The sequence below is a fragment of the Phyllostomus hastatus genome, unplaced genomic scaffold, assembly GCF_019186645.2.
Source record: "Phyllostomus hastatus isolate PE091 unplaced genomic scaffold, TTU_PhHast_1.1 phas_contig_210, whole genome shotgun sequence".
NCBI classification, from domain to species: Eukaryota; Metazoa; Chordata; class Mammalia; order Chiroptera; family Phyllostomidae; genus Phyllostomus; species Phyllostomus hastatus.
This window is the reverse complement of record NW_025333737.1, coordinates 17,802,669-17,821,114: the sequence shown is the minus strand read 5'-3', so window position 1 is coordinate 17,821,114 and position 18,446 is coordinate 17,802,669. Positions and strand designations below refer to the sequence as shown.

Below are 18,446 nucleotides of genomic sequence, written 5' to 3'. Positions count from 1 at the left end.
ACACCTTGTGCTCTTTGGAACTTTTTGGGCCTATTTCTTATCCTCCCCCCCCCTGCCCCCCGCCCCTGCCTGGGCTCTATTGTATTCTTGGCACCTTGTAAACATTGTTTCTCACTCTTGCGCCCACCTCCCTTCCTCAGCTTATTTTCGCATCCCAAACTCTAATTCTAATCCTTGGGATGTAAAATTCTAATCCTGCTTCAGTATCTTTTTGGAATAGTGTAGATGGTCCTTACTATAGCTTTAGCAATAATTAGATCCTTTTGACTTTTCATTTTTATGTATGAAGTTTCTAAATTTAATGACTTTATTTTAGATTTAAGGAAGGAAAAATATCCAAATTTACATGCAATAGTCGTGAGCACATTAAGGTAGTATTAACTGGTAAAATGTATTCAGTCTAGAAAAGGAAAACCACCTAGCAAATTGTTTATTTAAAAATGTACATATAAATGTTTGCATTAGTATAAACAACTATACATAATTATTTAATAACTAGTGCCGTGTCATTCTGCAGAAGTTGCAATTCTACTGATATTTAGTAAGTAAGCACTAGTACAAAGTTCCATACAGGCTAGTCTTTGTGTTGTGGGAAGAAGTGATGACAATATTATTAAAAACGTCTAGCAGGCCCATCTTGCAAAGAAAAAAAAAAGAGGAAAGGAAGGAAGGAAGGATTTGTTTCTTGTTTTCAGGTCAGTTTTGTGGGAGATTTATCTTCCTACCTTCCCACCCTTCCCTGAAGTACCTATAGTAACATCTATGGTGCCATGAATTGTTTATGTGAAAAAGCAACAAGTGTTTTTGCTTGACATACACAAAGTTTTGCAGCATCTTTACTCCATGATCTAGCACTCCCCAAAAAGGTTACAGGGAGAAACAAGTCAATGTCTAGTCAGAATTGTCCTTGAACTCTTTGCATCTTGAACTCTGTCACCTAAACTGTTTGGTTGTTGTGTTAACAGTCTTTTACCAAAGAAGTATATATTATTAATTTTCTTTTAATTGCATGTTCTACTTGCTCGGCTCTTGTGAACAAGCATTGCTTCCGCCCAGTTTGGTATGTGGGTCAGAAGGCACTATTTCTCACCAGGGCGCTGCTGTTTCCTTTTCCTACTTGAGTAGATTACAGATTATCCTGGAATATGCCTGAGAAAAGGTCAAAAAAGGAGGGTGAATGTCCTGGAACTGCCGCTGGGAAGCTTCTCATTCTCATCTAGAAAAGGGGTGGGGAGAATACAGAATAAGAGAAATAGAGACTCCCATCCCAACCCAAACATCCCACATTCAGGAAATTCCCATTTGCACAGGATACTTTTTATATTTTCTGAAAGGATTTTATGTGGTTTTGATTAAATAATTATCGAGTGGCTGAGAAAGCCTTAATGTTAAATTAGATGGGCAAGCAAGAGCTAAGCAGTGTTTTTAACTTTTCAGAGCCCGTATTTCCACTGATTGGTTCAAAACCAGCTACCACTGTACTCTTTTTTAGAGTCAGGATGTTGGGAGCTTTTCAACTCTATGGTTAAAGTCACTGGTATATTTTGGATTTTTATCCTTGTCAATTCCACAGCAGGATATTAAAAGCAGGCCCAAAGTTTCAGTGTTCTGTGAAAAGCAAGAGAAGCACAAGAAAAGCCCCATGTGAACTTTTTGCCTGGGTTTTTATTTGGGAGCAGTATGTCGGGAATAGATATCACGCAGAGAGCTTGGAGTTGGGAAACTGTGGGAAGAATGACAACGGCCGGATACTTGGGGACAGGGCTCTTGCTGCAGAAGGATCTTCTCAGGAGTACCAGGTGTCACATCAACACTGGCTCTCAGTGTGCCTTTGTTAATCCAATTTCGGAATGTCAGAATTCAAAATATTAGCAGCCTGTGGACCCTGGGAGGCTTAATTCCTGGAATAAGAATGAAGAATGGATCTTGTGGATGAGTGTGGGGGAGAGGTGATGTGAGCAGAACATGATACCATTGTGGGAGTCTGATGTATAACATAGGGTGGTTGCTGTTGTAAACTTCTGTGAAATGGAGTGCCCGAAGTGCGTAAGGTCTGTGTCCATGATAAGGATCAAAAAAAGTGAGACGATAATGCACGCCTGCTAATAACATGGCTCTCTTACAGGGCACTGGCAGCATTGCCTAGGGGCCTTTTGTTTTTTTTACACATAAATCTTTGCCATTTTTATATTTATCCCTGCATCCCCAGTGACCATAGAGGACAATGTTCCATTCTCCTCAAACATGCCATTTTGTCTACTTTACTCCATTGTTGTTCTTAGTTTCTTGCACCTCGTGTTACTAGAATCTTACTTTTACCCCATTAGCAACAATCTGTAGCTTGTGCCTCTAGAAACCTATTAAAGTTTTCTTTCTCACTGATATGATACTTTTTAAGGTACTTTCTGGTCTACAACTATGATCCCTTGATTACTTAATGCTATACTAACTGCTTTTATTGCCTTTCGTTCATCATTTGGTGTAGGATGGAGAGATTATTTTAAGGAGAAGGAATGAGGCATATAATTATATTTATGCCTTATTTTCCCCTCTTCCTTTAATATTTAGCATAATCTGAAATGGTCAATAATTTCAGGATCTTGCTGGCGTCAGACATGTCTCAGCTGGCCGTGTGCCACACTCACATGTCCTCACATCCCCGCATCCAGAAGCTAAGAGTGCCAGCCCGGCAGCTTCTGCGGAGAGGGTGCACATAAAACAGGAAGGAGTCTTGCTCTGCAGCCGCGTTACCTGGGAGTTGTTGCTGATGTCTTTTCCACAAATGTTCAAGTTTGTCAAAGCCCAGTAAATCTTAGAAAGTTTATTTTCCTTGTAGCATCTGTGTTTTATAATAGGTCTTTTAATTTGTTTTTACTTTGTCTGCAGGGATTTCTTTTGTCCGGAGTTTTCAGACTCTGCCTTTTTTTTTTTTTCCTGTGGAAGTGAGCCCGTTAATGATTGCTGGTTTGGGAATACGCCTCTCCGCAGCGCTGACCTGACGAGCTGTCCCTCCGGTGCAGCAACAAAGCCCATTGTTATTTTCTCTCTTTACTTTTATCCTCAACTTTATCCATTTTCCTCTGTGTTTTTATATACAGAATGTCTTGGAAAACATACTTTGGGGCAATAGGTAAATGATAAGATGGCATTTTGGAGTTACACTTTTAGTGAACAGATTATACTGCGGCAGCCTCACACACAGATGGTGGTGCTCTGTACTAATGCGAAGGTTGAGAGTTTTTTTCTCCTAATGTAGAAGGTATCTGCAGCATACTTCATCTAAGAGGCAGAAGAATAATTTTTTTAATAAGCCCATGAGGTTGTTTTCCTCATTTGTTTTTCAAAAGTGTGCAGTCTTGTTCAAGTAAATACAGAAAGTCAGTGGTCAGACCCCAATGTGAACTGTTCTGGTTTAGTGCTTTGCTGTAACATGAAAAACAATAATAATGTAAACAAACAACTGAAAATAAAACAGAATATCCTAGCTTTCAACATCAAGGGATGCTTTATAAATACTGACTTTTAAATGATTTTTTACTCCTAAATAGAACGGCTGCTTTAATTTACTAAGAAACCATTGTATTGGGACTTGGTATTTCCCCCGAAAGAACTCCGTCTATCTTGGGGGCTGGCAAACCTCTCAAGGATCAAAGCCCTAGTGGATTTGGATAAAGACCCGAAAGCCTGAAGGCTTATGGAAGTTTATCTGTATAGAGGAAGCCCAAAAAACTGGGATGAGAGTCTTAGAAGGGCTTATTTTCTCATGAGATTTTTGGTACTTCCTCTGTTTGGATGTGCCAGAAATACTGTGAGAATATCCATTCTCATAGCATTTGTCACTTGCAGGTCTCGTCCTAGCTGGAATCTGAAAATATAATGGGGTGTGAAGTAGTGTATGTATTTTAAAGTTTTCTGAATCATACTATTAAAACTACAGTTTAACCAACCTCTGCTATTTTCAGTGTATTTATACAATTAAAAAAAAAGCCTATTAAAGAACAGTTAGTGAAGGTTATATTTAACTGTTTAATTTTACTGTTACTGCTGGATGTATGCCCGAGAGGTGCAGTGAAGAAATAGTGCTATCATCTCTCTTTGTCTAAAGGGAAATTGAAACATAAAACAGACAGACAGACTTAATCACATGCAAGACTTGGGACGCTACAAGTTTCTTCCTACTGAACCTCATTATATTAAAACTTTAATGAAAAATTCTGGCTTGGAAATTTAGCTTTAATATAACTGTAAAGAAGTGTCTGAAGATCTATTCTTAAAATTACCGAAGTCTAGGCTCCTGGCCTACTCAATGTGAGACTAAGCAGAGTAGTGGAAACCATGGCTTCCAGCATCTGGCTGTCTTCTGAAGTGGTTTGAGTCCCCTGCAAAATTAATTCTTTTTCTCTAGCTCACAGGGCTAAATTTTCCTGTACTTCTTGGATATGGGAACAGATCCTTTATTGATTCAGCAAATCTTTATTGAGCTGTCAGTGATTAGTACAGATGCTGTCCCTACTCTGGAGGAGTCTCCAGTTTTTGTGGAAGATAAGTCTGGAGGTTTATTAGATTCTAGCCACATTTTCAAAGGAAATCCATGATACATGAGATAGTGAAAAATAATTTTTAGCCAAAGACTTTGAGCAATTCAAAAAAGAAGAAAGGATCGTAATACTATTTTGTATATTTGATTTATTGAGTATGAACTTCATTTTTAAATTTGATGTTTTTTTAAATGTATTTTTGTACATGTGATCATTATGCATCAGCTAATTAGGTTTCTTGTCTAAGCTGCTTCCCTGATTTTCCTAACTCCTGATGCAATTGTCCACATATCTCTCATCTTATCCTCTAATTTCCTATTAGAAAGGTAAAGGTAAGAACATGCATGTTCTTCTGTGCTCAAAATTTGTGTAACTTATCATCCTTTTTAAGTGTCTCCTTCCCTTTTGTTCTTGAGACCATTTGCAGGTATCTTTTTAAGCATGTTTTCTTCTATTTAAAATTTTTTTTTATAAATTTTTCTGCCTTGTTATGTTATGAACACTGTAGGAGTCCCTTAGACTTATTCAGGATTAGAACAGGGCCTTATACAAATAGGCTCAACAGGTGTGACATGCAAATGAACTTGAATGAAACCTTTGCTTGGTCCAGTGTCTCAGCTCGTTAATGTCTTCTTTTCAGCCACAAAGTTTTTAACTCTGTGTTCTACATTCATCGCCTTTACCATTTTTATCAGTGCTTCCTTTACTTTTCCCTTTCCATCTGAGTTTCTTACCTCTTCACTGAAACCATCCTGTTGAAGGTTAGCAGAGTTAGTAGCATTCTCTCTGAATTTGACTCCCTGGACCTTGTCATCACTGACCATTTTATTAACACATTTGTTCTTCCATTAAAGCTGTTTTTATAAACTACTTGCCATATCTAGTAAAATGCAGTGGTCACTCCTTACCTTCAGTTTTGCTTTCCACAGTTTCTCTTATCTGCAGCCAACTTCGGTCCAACCGTGGAATGTTGCAGAAATAGGCAAGTCACATGGTTTGAATTGTGCATATTCTGACGAGTGTGATGAAATCTCACACTGTCCTGTTCATCCTGCCTGGGTCTTGAATAAGTTCTTTGTCCAGCATATCCATGATGTGCATAAAGTACAATAAGATATTTTGAGAGAGAGACCACCATCACATAACTTTTATTACGCTATATTGTTATAATTATATTTTACTATTAATGTTAATTCCTTAACTGTGTTTGATTTATAAATCAAACATAAGCTTTATCATTGGTATGTATGTGTAGGAAAAGACATACGTAGGGTTTGGTACTACCTGCGGTTTCAGGTATCCACAGGGGGTCTTGAAATGTATCCCCCTTGAATAAGGGAGACCACTGTACAAGACAGACACTACCTCTGTTCTTAGCAATATAAAATTTACCCTGCTTACTTTACTCTTCCCGATGGGCTGAATTACAGAGGCTGCACCATAAACACATATACCAAGAATAAAATCCCATAAATACTTGGATGTTGATTTGTCCATCAGGAGGCTGAGCAGGTTAAGTCTGACATCCCTTTTATGCCTCTCTGAGGTTGTCCTTTATCCTGGCGAGCCAGTGGGGGATCAGTCATGGCTAACCAAACCACAAGGTGTGGAGCTTCTCCGTGAGTCACTTCGTTTTTGTAGACCACTTATCCTATCTATAAAGTTCAACGATCTCAAAATTTGTACTGTTCCCTTGCTGAAGAACTTACCTAAGTTTTTACTCTCCTGCCTCAGTTGAAAGGTTTTCCTGAATCTGTTATCATTTTATCTTCCCACTGCTTTCCATTTTAATCTTCTCCAGTTAGATTCCTTTCTATTGCTCACATATGTGGCATCGCTCTACACCCTCTGCTCTTCACGCTACCCTTCAGGCTCAGGATACTTCTTCTCTTCTACGCTTACACATATTTTTCCCATCTTTCAAAGCCTAGGTCATGTTCCGTTTGTTCCATGATCTCTTTTCCAAATAATTGATCCCACGTGTACTTATCTTTACTACCAAGCAATTAGAACTTCATTATTCCTATTTCATGCATATTAGACTGTAAGCTTTGTGACAATAGAGAATGCAGTGCTCATGGCATGTAATCTTGGGCTAAGACACTTAACAAATATATTTGACTGCTACTTGTGAAATGTGTGTGTTTTACACAGTCCTTGAATTTCATTAGCCTGTGACACATTTAATGTTGTGGTCTGATTTCAAATGTAAATTAGTATTACCATAGTTGCCTAATGGTAAATCTTGAAACTGTTTACATCTATATTCATCTTAAGAGTATTATGATTAGTCATGTTGAATGACTTGACTGTAAAACAGATTTTGTTATTCCTCTACAAATGTCAAACATTTTAATGGAATTCCAGTCTTCATATTACCTATAAGGTTCTGTGTTATGTGAGTGTAGATATTATTGTGTAATTTATGAAATGGCCTGCAGGGGTGTCCAGCCTGTAGCCTGCAGGCCTTGTGCTGCCCAGGGTGACTGTGAATGCAGCCCAGCACAAAATCATAAATTTACTTAAAACATTATGAGATGTTCTCTAATTACTTGTTGCCATGTATTTAATGTGTAGCCCAAAACAACTCTCCCTCCAGTGTGGCCCAGAGACGCCAAAAGGCTGGACACCCCTGGAGCATGTTGTGTACATTCCGAATGCTGTCTCTGATTATCCCTGCAGTAGGTGTGGGTTGCTTCAACTAACTTTAATGTGAATTCTGAATTGGAAATTGGGGAGACAGATAAATAATTTATTTGTGTGAAAATCTTATCTTTTTCCTTATTTGGTTAAAGAGACATTTATACATGTTTAACTTGATAATTCCATAGGTTTGTGTCCAAGAAAGAAGACACATTTGGTTAAGCCATTTATCCTAATTTTTAAGATACCTTTATGTTGTAATGGTTTTTTAAAAGGTCTCTCTTACATTTACACTCTCTCTGAAGCTACCATTAGATATGGGGTGGAAGGTCTCCGTCTGTACCAAATTCATTTTATTTCTAGAGCAAATGTCTCTGAGAATGACTTTTAGTAATAATATATTAATTAGGACTTTTGGGGAGATTTTTTCCCTTAAATATAAATTTGTCTTCTAAAATCAAATTAGTAAAATAACTATATGTGTGTGTTTACTGTCACTATTATTTGTTTAAGATTTTATTTATTTATTTTTTAGAGAGGGAAGGGAGGGAGAAAGAGAGAGAGAGAAACATCTATGTGTGGTTGCTGGGGGCCATGGCCTGCAACCCAGGCATGTGCCCTGACTGGGAATCGAACTGTCACTATTATTTATAAAATACCATTTTTATTGCTGACCATATAACTAGGACAAATACTTTTTATGAAAAATCAAGAGCAACAGTGGGGGGCAGGGGCATAAAGGGGGTCTAAAATGGTTAAAAAAATCGAGAACAGTGATGTGAAAATAACATTAGGTCAGTGAGATGTTATATCAGTTCTTGGATTGTAAACATTGAACTCATTTAAATAACATGGAAAATGCTATTTAATACCATGTTACTATGGTATTTAAATGCTATTTAAACACCATAATATTACAGTAATCAAGAAAATGTGGTATCAAGGCAAGGACAGACACACGGACCAATGAAACAAAATCCAGAAATAGACCCACATATATATGATCAATTGATTTTTGACAAAGGTGAAAAGGCAATTCCATGGAGAAAGGATAATCTTTTTAACAAATGGTGATGAGACAAGTGGACACCCATTTTCAAAGCAGTGAACGCAGTGACCTCAACTCGTGCCTCTCTCCATGCACAGAAATGAACTCAAACTGAATCGGCCTGCTCTTGCCACTTCTGTTCAGTATTGTAGTGGAAGTTGTGACCAGGGCTGTTAGGCCACAAAAGAAGTAGAAGGTATCTGGACTGAAAGGAAGAAGTAAAATTCTCTTCTAGAAAGAACATCCTTAAAAAACACCCACAAGAAACCAGTAGAGCTAAGAAACAGAGTGGCAGGATACAACATCCATGTACAAAAGTTAACTGCATTTCTCTACTCTAGCAATGAACAATCTGAAAATGGAAATTAAGAAGATGCTTCTGTTTATCAATTGCATCAAAAAGAATAAAATAGGAATCAATTTAACCAAGGAAGTGTAAAACTTGTATCCTGGAATTTATAACACAATATTCAAAATAATTAATATCTAAGTGGAAAGACATCCCATGTTCGTGGCTTAGAAGAGTTACTATTGTTAGGGGTACAGCATTCCCTAAACTGGTCTACAGATCCAGTGAAATCCCCATCAAAATCCCTCCGATGATTTGTGGGTAATGACAAGGTATAAGTGGAAGCAGTGAGTTTTGTGAGGTATCATGGACCATTGGGGAAGGCAACAAACCACTGATGGTCCTTAGAAAGAAAAGGAATTCAGTAGGGTTTTTTTCTGTTCTTTTTCTAACTTCAGTCCCTCTGCAAAATGATTATTTACTGTTACAGAGATGCTTCCCCATCAATATTCTTCCTTGGGAAAAGGTGACTGGACAGGGGTTATAAGAGTTTTGAAATTTAGAATGTAATCCTCAGTGAGTTCTGTGTATGTTTGGCCAGAATATCACTTAAATGGAAACAATGAAAGAGATCATGGATCCTGCCTTGCTTCAGGCTTCAAGTATCATAGTATTGGAGTAATGGACATTATAGGCAATATTTTAAGGACACCGGTTAAACAATAATCAGGAAAAAGAATCCTAAACCCATATTTGTAGGATTGGGGTAACCTTCATTTAAACTTGAGAGATTTTTGTTTTATCTGATTTCGTTTGTTTCATTTCATTTCATTATTGTATTTTTTAAAAAAATATACTCGTACCTTAAAAATTCCTGTGTATTTCTCGATAATACCATAAAATTATAATTAAATTTTATAATAGTTATTGGTATGATCATTTAACATCTATCCGAATTGGTACCCTCTATTCCTCCATCCCCGAAGACTAAAGTCTCTCTAATCAAGTCACACTGGATGTAACCAGTGTTCTTTGTCACTCCAACCCAAGCATATAATCAGTTTCAGAATCTGTTCTGCCTTTGATACCTTCCTTCAGTGATTAGTGGAGTTAGTGCAAACCTGATGCGAAAAGGAAACTACCCTTGGTGATGTTTTTCTTTTCTTTTCTTTTCTTTTCGTAGGGAAACTAAACAGCCAAGACTCCTACAATAATTTCACCAACAACAACCCCGGCAACCCTCGGCTCTCTCCTCTCCCCAGCTTGATGGTGTTGATGCCTCTTGCACAAATCAAACAGCCAATGACATTGGGGACCATCACCAAACGAACAGGGTAAGGCCTCAGGCTTGACACTTAATAGCCATTGTAGAGGACTGGATGCATAAAAATTAAACACACTTTTTGTTTGGGTGGTTTTGATTATGTTTTTCATTTCCAGCCCATATGAGACTTAATGGCAGAAGATTAAGTACAAAGTATAAAACATGCACAGCCATGTGCATGCACATCATAGCAAAAACAAAGCAGTGACAAGTTGTGAAAATGAGTATTGGCTAATAAAAACCAGATCTGTCTACTTATTCTTATTCTTACTGCCCGTAGCTTTGTCTGGAAATACAGTTCCATTTTCCTTTTTTTTTGTTGACGTGATCTGGATTTGTAACTACTCCCAAGTTTTGACTGACACAAATGCTAAGAAGAGGACTTTAGATGACAGCCATGTTTGTAACCCTTAAAAAAAATCATCTATGTGGAGGTGTGATGTACATATAATAATCTGTTATTATTATTAGGATGATGTGACTTTATGGGTAGTTTTCAAGCCAGAGTTCTAAGATTTGCACTGTACTCAAGATTGGTTATTACCATCCTCAAAGACTTGAAGAATACTTCAATTCATATATTTGTGTGTATTTTAGCTATTGAAAAATTTTATAAATTCCTACCTGTTGGAAATATAGGACCATCGCTTCTTTTGTGTGATACTCTTGAAATTCCATTTGTACCAGAAAATACATATGTCTATAGGCGAATTAGCCATTTTAATCAATAAGCAAGCCTGAGGTTTAACCTACTTTGAAATGGAACAACTATCTTAAAACTATGTATTAAGCCAGTCAGGAGAAAACCCTGTCTTGGCTTCAAATAGTTTTCAGGGCCTTTCCAACAAAAGGAATAGATTAATTATTTGGCTGTCTTAGTATTGGTTGCTAGGTGGTAAAATGTTTGCAGAGAGCAGTTTTGTGAGAATGACTTATTCTCAGGGACCAGGCCTTTGAACTCCACATTTTACCATATTACAGAGATTGGCCCTTTCCCCAGGTTTTTGTATATAAAATGATCCTGTTGCTGAATGCAGAAATAAAATTGAGTTTGTTGCATATGAAGGAAAAGAAAAGGAGAAATACAGCAAACTTAGGTCCCAAATCAGCATTGTACACAATCTACTTAGGAGTTTTTGTCTTTAGTGAATCTTCTTGAAAGAATTGTTGTTTCTGAATTTAATTTTAGTTCTGCTTCTAGTGTTTATGATCGTTGTTTTTAAAATTTAACAGCTATGCTGTTTTATAATGGAAAGAGTTAGCTCTCTTTCAGGTGAGCTTCTCCATAGTGACTGAAGTTCTGTGATGTTAGAATTTAATCCATAATACTTGTGGGAGGGGTGGAAAGTGTGTCTTCTTTTGTATACATTTTAAATTTTCCATAATAAGAAGATAAAATCTTTCACTCTTTTTTAACTTTCTCTCTTGCTACTCTCTCTCTGCCCTTAGATAGGTAGAAACGGAATCAGGTGTTTTCTTATGCTACCATACTTTATGAACTTAGATCAATTGTGTTTCCTTTTAATTTTTCAATTACAGTTGACATTCAATATTATATTAGTTTCAGGTGTACAGCATAGTGGTAACTTATGAACTGATCATCTGGATAAGTCTAGCATCCTTTTCTTTTTAAAAGCTTGGTCACAATGCCTAGATTTTTTAGAGCATGTATATTAGACTCTCTTATATTAAAAATAATTTAATACTTATTTATCAATGAATTAAATAATATGAATTTGAATTATATGCTTTGAAATGAGTATTCAAGATACACGTGTCATATTGTTTACTTTTTATCTCAGTTATGAAGCCATTTTCTTTTTGCCAAGTTTCTTAATTCTTTTGGCATTTTCTGTATTGTTTACAGAGAATAATTAATATTTCCCCCACAATGAGTACTTAGTTTCAAGTTTCAAAACTTTTGACATAGATTCAGACTTACAGGAAAGTTTTAAGACCAGTAAAAGGAATTTCAATATACCCAGATTTCCCAAATGTTAACAGTTTAACATCTTTGCCTTAGTATTCACATTCTCTCATACATACTCACATATACACACCGTGTTTTTCCTAAATTGTTTCAGAGTAATTTGCAGACTTAGTAGTCCCTTATTTTTACCTATTTCAGTATGTCATTCCTAAAGACAAGGATATTCTCTTATATAACCATTGTACATTATCAAAACAAGAGGTTTTTTAACTCATTTTAGTTTTTTTATATAGCTGTCTGTAATGAATACTCGACTTGAGGAAGAGCTTTAATGCACAAGAATTACCCCACCTGCTATTTTCTTCCCCTCCTCCTCTTACTGTTCTCTTTCCTCCTCTCCTCCTACTATTCTTTTCCTTCCTATTAACACACATTACAGTGACCTATAAACACTTCAATCATAGTATTCATAACTTGGCTGTTGCTAGATTCCAAGCCTTAATATGCCTAAGTCACTCTCTGCTCTGTTTGATTATATTCAGAAATTGCTATTGTGACTTTCCTTGTAATTCTTTTGCTGTAGTTGTAGTTCACCCAAACATTTGATCATAGAGTTTTCAGAATATAATTTGTGGTTTTATCATTTTCATTTTAACACTTAGTGTTTACATTGAAGTACATGTTTTTCCCTTACCAAAAGTAGTATTTATTTTGCAGGCACAAAATATATTCCTTGAATTTTCATTGATGACATATGCAGAGATTTGAACAAATCCCAGACATTTTATATTATTGTATTTTATCCCCTTAGTTTTGAAAGGCTCTACTTATTTTTATTTTATAAATTATTACTGTGACCACTTCTCAAGACTGCACTTAGCTAATTTACATTGTTTCCATTAAATTTTATTATACTTACTGAGAACTTTGATTGCCACACCAAGGTAACCAGTGTGATGAGCAAATGGGCTTCTCATTTCCCGGGTCTCTTTTCATTCTGGAAATTCTAATTTACTCTTAACTTTGCTTCTGTGAAATGCCTTTCCTAGAATTTAAAAAATAAAATTAATAAGTATTTCACAGGTTATGTAGAAAGAGAACAGAGCGCACTCATTTGTAGATATGCAGGTTCTGTGACTACTTCCTACATCCCTGATAACTTACCTAGGAAAATGATGTACTCCCTTAGGTTAGGTCAGTATTTATTTGTTCTATGTCCTAGACGTTGTTATAAAGGCATAAAATAAGCACAAAACCCTACATTTCTAGCACAGCGATTTCTAAGGGTTGCCTAGAATCCTATATTTAAATAACCAAATTGAGATGGCAACCTCAACTCAAACCCTCGGGGGATAAAACGTGAATTTACCATGTTTCACATCTGCCCTTATTTTTGGAAATATATATCTCTGAATGCCTGAGCAGTGTCAGGGACCATCTGTCTTACTCTGAGACACGCACGAGGCTAGTAAAAACTACAAATGGCAAAAGACAGATGTGTTTACACCTTCACGTTCTGTACCTTGAAGCAGCACTTGGAGGAAACAAGGCCTATTTTGGCAACAGCTGCTGCCTAACCCTGCTACAGCGCAGTGTGCAGCGGTGAAGGCAGAGCAGTGCGAGGAGTCATTCCTTTCAACACTCACTCATTCAGAGAGAACCCGCTCCCATCCAGTCTGGGATCGAAGGCCTCTGTCCTGTTTTATCACATATAAAGAACAGTTCTCCTCCTCTTCTATTAAAAGTGAAACCAGGTACTAAGAGATTGGTCCTTGTTTGGGAGTGTTTAGTTTTTGTAGTAGGGATTTATTAAGCAGCATGTCATAGATATTTGGGTGAATTAATGAATCAAGTAAGTGATAACATTTTTTAAATGTTTCCTATGTAAAAGTTTCGATACACTTAATTTTATGTGCATTAAGCAAACAGTAATATATGCATATCACTTTAGGGGCACAAGCAGAGAATAGTAAATTTCAAAATGAAGTCAGACTAATGAAATATATAGAATGAAATATATAAATATATATATAAATATATGGTATGAAATATATATAGGAATGAAAAGTATAGAAATTGGGAATGAACTTACTTCCTTGCTCTTAACTAGCTGACCAAATTTAGTGAAGTAAACAGGAGATGATTTGGTGTTTTTCATAGGTTTCCTTTTCCTTAAATGGAGCAGCTTTCCCCTCCCCCATCTTTATATTTAATCATTTCTTAGTGAGCACCTTGGGGTGGGTACTAGGAACCCTGGGCCTGCCCCGGGCTGTGTGTTAGGTGATGCAGTGGGAGAAGAGTGACTCAGGGCTCTGACGCCTTGGCTTCTCATCTGGGTTCCACCACCTGTCACCAGTGTGTTGTAGGTCAGTTTATTCATCTCAAAAATAAAAATTTATAGGTGTAGAGTATAATCTTTCAGGCTCATAGTATACGAGTTCCCCCACACCTTTGTTCCCATTTACTCCCCTTGCTGTTGAGCCCTGTGCCAGTGCTGAGCAAGAGCCGCATTTAGAAAATGTAGATGATTGGTTTTATTTAGTAATGGCAGCATATTAAACGTGGTCACACACGTAAAATTACGGACAGTGTATTTCCTTTCACTGGAATGGATAATGGGTGTGTCAACATGTGCAATACACTTACTATAGTTGGAGTTTCTAATTGTTGTGCTAAATCACTCAAGTTCTTAAACCGCACTATGGTTTGTCGCGTGTTACCGTAAATCTGTGGCGGGACGGGGGCGGGCAGGGAGGGCAGATAAAGTATATTATATACTGTATTAAAAGTCATCAATAATTTCCTAGGAAATTTTCCAGTGTATTTATGCTGTTCTAGTCTCTTTTCTGCCACATCTGCCAGAATTTGAATGTTATCTACAATTTTTCTAATGAAAATCTTGAGTTTGTCATTTAAATATGCTTGTTGAATATATCTTAAATTGGACAGTTTAGCCATCCGTTTCATCTTCCATTTGTTCTACTCAATAATTTGAGAGCCAACAGTACCATAGGTATCTTTAGTAGGTAACAGTTAATATTAATGAAAAATTAAAAGTAACACTTGAAAATGACATGAGGACTAATTCGCATGCATGTGAGTTTTTCCAGTTGCTCCCTGCCGGGGGCACACAGAACGCAGCAGTCCTTACAGCTCCTGGAATGTCCTGTCAGAGAGTACGACTTTCCGGTTTCCCACATAGAGTTGTACGCCTTCCTTCTGCTTTTTTCTGTTCAGCACATTTAATATTTATATGTGCTCATTCTGATGTCTGTTAAGTGATAGTGCCTGAATCCTCCTGGGATATGATCAGTTATAAAATGGGACTTTCAGAGTACGTTTATAGTAATTTTCTCTTAAACTCCAACTGTTTCTTTAACTCGGCAGATGATTGGGCCTAGTCATTATTAATACCTTTTCAGCAGTAGAGTTACGTTATTGAGGATTTCACCATGTTCAAATCAAGTTGTTTTACTTTTTATTCGCATTTAAAGAACCTTCACATTTGCCTTTTTTTCTGCTAGTAAAACCAAAGCTTTTGTGGTGCTATGTGGTGCTATGTGGTGTCCAACAAAATGCATCTGACTTTACAGACTGACTTGGCATTAACGTGTACAATATACAACACAGTTCCTCCCTGTCTTCCGAGAGTCTCCAGAAGAAACCTTTTGAAAAGCAATGGCCAAGTCATTTCATGCTGGACAGTAAATAAGTCTCTAATAAATGTTTCTTGATATTTCGTCTCTTGGCCAGTCCTGATATTTTCCATTCAGAATTTAACTTTAAAAGGACATATTCATGACAAAGTGAATAGGTTTTTTTACGGTAGGATTGTTAAATCTGCTGAAACTTAATAGTGTTTGGAAAACACAAATACTTAATATCTGACTATGATCATTTGAGTTGCATATGTTAATACAGTTTCAGTTCAACACGGACTCCCACTCTCGTACTCTCTACTGCCTTCTAATCTCCCCTGTGTAAAACTACAACTGTGGGATTTTGGAGGGGAGGTGAAAGTCATAGGTGAAGACAGCTGGATCATGGAGTTGTCCTTTGTGACTTTATATTTTCATTCCTTTGCTATTGAGGAAAGATGAAGCAGGCACATTTCAAAAGAGCAGCTGACACTACCCATACAAAGTCAGTAATTACGTCAGTCACTAATTCCTGGGAGTTTGTGGCTCTTCTTTTACATGTGCGTGGCAGAGGTCCAGTTTGTAGGAGTGAGGATGAAGTGGGTGAGTATAGACTGGGAACGTGCCAAGTGTACATTTTAAAGCAGATTCTCACCCTGTTTCCCCAGCCCTCCGATTTCTCCTTGAGCTGTGTTTGTTAGCCAGTAGATTCTTATTTGATCGGAGAAGGATAACGGTAAAGTCACACAACTGGGTTATGTTGTGAGCAGTGGAATCCATACTGACTTTAAACTTAGCAATGCTGCTCTTTAGTATAGGCCTGTTTACTGCAGTGTCTGGAGAGCTAATTGAATTTAGGGATTGTGGGGAAGGACACAACTGTAGAAATCTTGTTGTTGGTAATACACAATTACTGCCTGGAAAGGAATCTAAGAGATTTTTTTAAAGCTTGTGTTTAGTCTATTTGGCTGATATGTTTCCTTTTTACTTATTTATTCTAAAATTGTTATTTATTGATTTGAGAAAGAGAGACATCGATTTGTCATTCCACTTATTTATGCATTCATTGGTTGATTCTTGTGTGTGCCCTGACTGGAGGTTGAACCTGCCACCTTGGCTTACTGGGATGATGCTCTAACCAACTGAGCTACCCGCTCAGGGCGTGTTTCCTTTTTCTGTATAAGGAAACCTAAACCTGGAAAAAGGTATTTACTGGGTCTATAGGTAGAGAACATCAGCTGGTCTTTTGAAATGTAGAAGCTCTGTTTTGTTTCATTTTTGTTTGGCTGGTTTTGGGGAAGTCTTAGAGAAACCTTTGAAGTCATAAAGAACAAAGATAAAACTTTCAAAATTCTTTACAATGAATGAGCTGTAGTCTGATATTCGGAATGAGATTGGAGACTCTCCAGTGTCTATACATATAATATACACAAAAGAGCAACTCATGACTCGACGGTCAAGATCACAAGTACTCCTGTCAGCACGTGTTTTGCAGCATGAAGAAAATTAAAGGAAGTCGGGTCCTGTGAGCCAACAATAACCTTTTCACTTGGGAGGTATTCGTGGGCATATGGAAATGTATTGCACCTTGAATTTCCTGATTGGAGTCTTCACGTGGTCTCAGTTCTGTGTTTGTCAAGGTGCAGGGTGAGCTGCAGTAGCATGTTTCCGATGTAATTAGTGAATCATGAAATCAGAAAAGTGGATTGTGACTGTTTCTGCCATTAGCGAAATCAAATAGAATAAAATGCAGTTTTGCTACTGGTTCTGTAAACACACAGCTTGGGCACTACCTAGGAGCTTGTTAGAAATATAGAGTCTCAGGCCCCTCCCAGACCTGCCCTGTTAGAATATGTATTAATCTTCATTGTAACTAAATCCTATCATGAGTGTTTAGAAAACATTGAAATAGAAAATAGTAAAGTTGATTACAAACAAAAACACAACAGCTTGCACATGAAAAAAAATCTTTTTATGGGTCACAGTCAAAAAAAGTTTGAAATCCGCTGTTTTCAGTGTGAAAGACGACACTGTCTCTGTGGCTGCGGTCTTGCCATTAACTGGGAGAGAGAGAGCTCCTTGCTTTGCATTGGCATCATCTGTGAAGTTTCCTTCTTTTTCCTTTTTCAGTATCTCACTTCTTCCATCTCACTCTTCCTTCTCTTTAGTATCTCTGTTCCTGTCTATCTTCTGTACTGTAGTCCTCAATATTGTAGCTAGTGTTGTGAAAGCATTATTTTCAAGTTTCAGTTTTTACTCAAATATACTCAATTCACTGGGAGATTAATGCTAATTAGCAGGAATTTTGAATTGTGCCTAGCACCAAAGTAGAAGAAAATATCTGAGTTTTGCCAGTGTGCTTTCCTTCTCAGTTTGTTACATCTCCCTTCCAAGTGTCAGATGCTATAGCAGTATTTTGTTCTGGATATAATTAAATCAGCCAGCCGTCTTTGTGTGCAAATGGGCATAGCATGTGTTAATTACTGTGAAGAGAGTATTAAGAGGAAATATGTGTAACACTGCAGTCTGACTTGGTATCCCTAGTTGTATTTAAAACAAGCAATTGTGGCTTTAGTTTACTGATTCTAGCCTAGCCCAATAGAGGGGAGCTAATCTCTTGTATCACTATTAAGAGAAAGGCCAGTTTCCTGGAGTGTGACCCTAAATGAAAATAAATCATAGTACTTGTATTTAATGTTTATTCCTTTGACCAGCAATATGCAGTTCAACTTACTAGAAATTAACAGCTTAGAAATATGTGCTTCCTTTCTATGGCTTTGAGACTACAACGGGTGAACAGCAGACAATGCTTATCGATTTTTTTATTGTGCTATCTTTAGCTGGTTTTAAACGTTCGGTGTCACACAACCACACATCTGTTGCTACCAATCCCACTCTTTTCTTCATCTGATTATTCCATTTAACTTGTACTTTGTTTTAAAGGGCCTCAGAAGTGCAATTTATTTTAATTTACCTAGGAGCCCTACAGGGTTGCTCCAGAAAAGGGGGAAAAACAGAGCATTTTGAAATCTCTAA

At 37.1% G+C, this 18,446-nt stretch overlaps 1 protein-coding gene across 6 annotated transcripts in view; it reads left to right on the top strand.

Moving 5' to 3' along the window:
• BCAS3 (BCAS3 microtubule associated cell migration factor) overlaps nucleotides 1-18,446 on the top strand; it is a 485,527-nt gene that overhangs the window by 175,391 nt on the left and 291,690 nt on the right. For all 6 annotated transcript variants that reach the window (XM_045836907.1, XM_045836908.1, XM_045836904.1 and 3 more), the window contains exon 16: nucleotides 9,702-9,852. In XM_045836907.1, coding sequence (XP_045692863.1) covers nucleotides 9,702-9,852 — 151 coding nt within the window. The remainder of the gene's footprint in view (nucleotides 1-9,701; nucleotides 9,853-18,446) is intronic.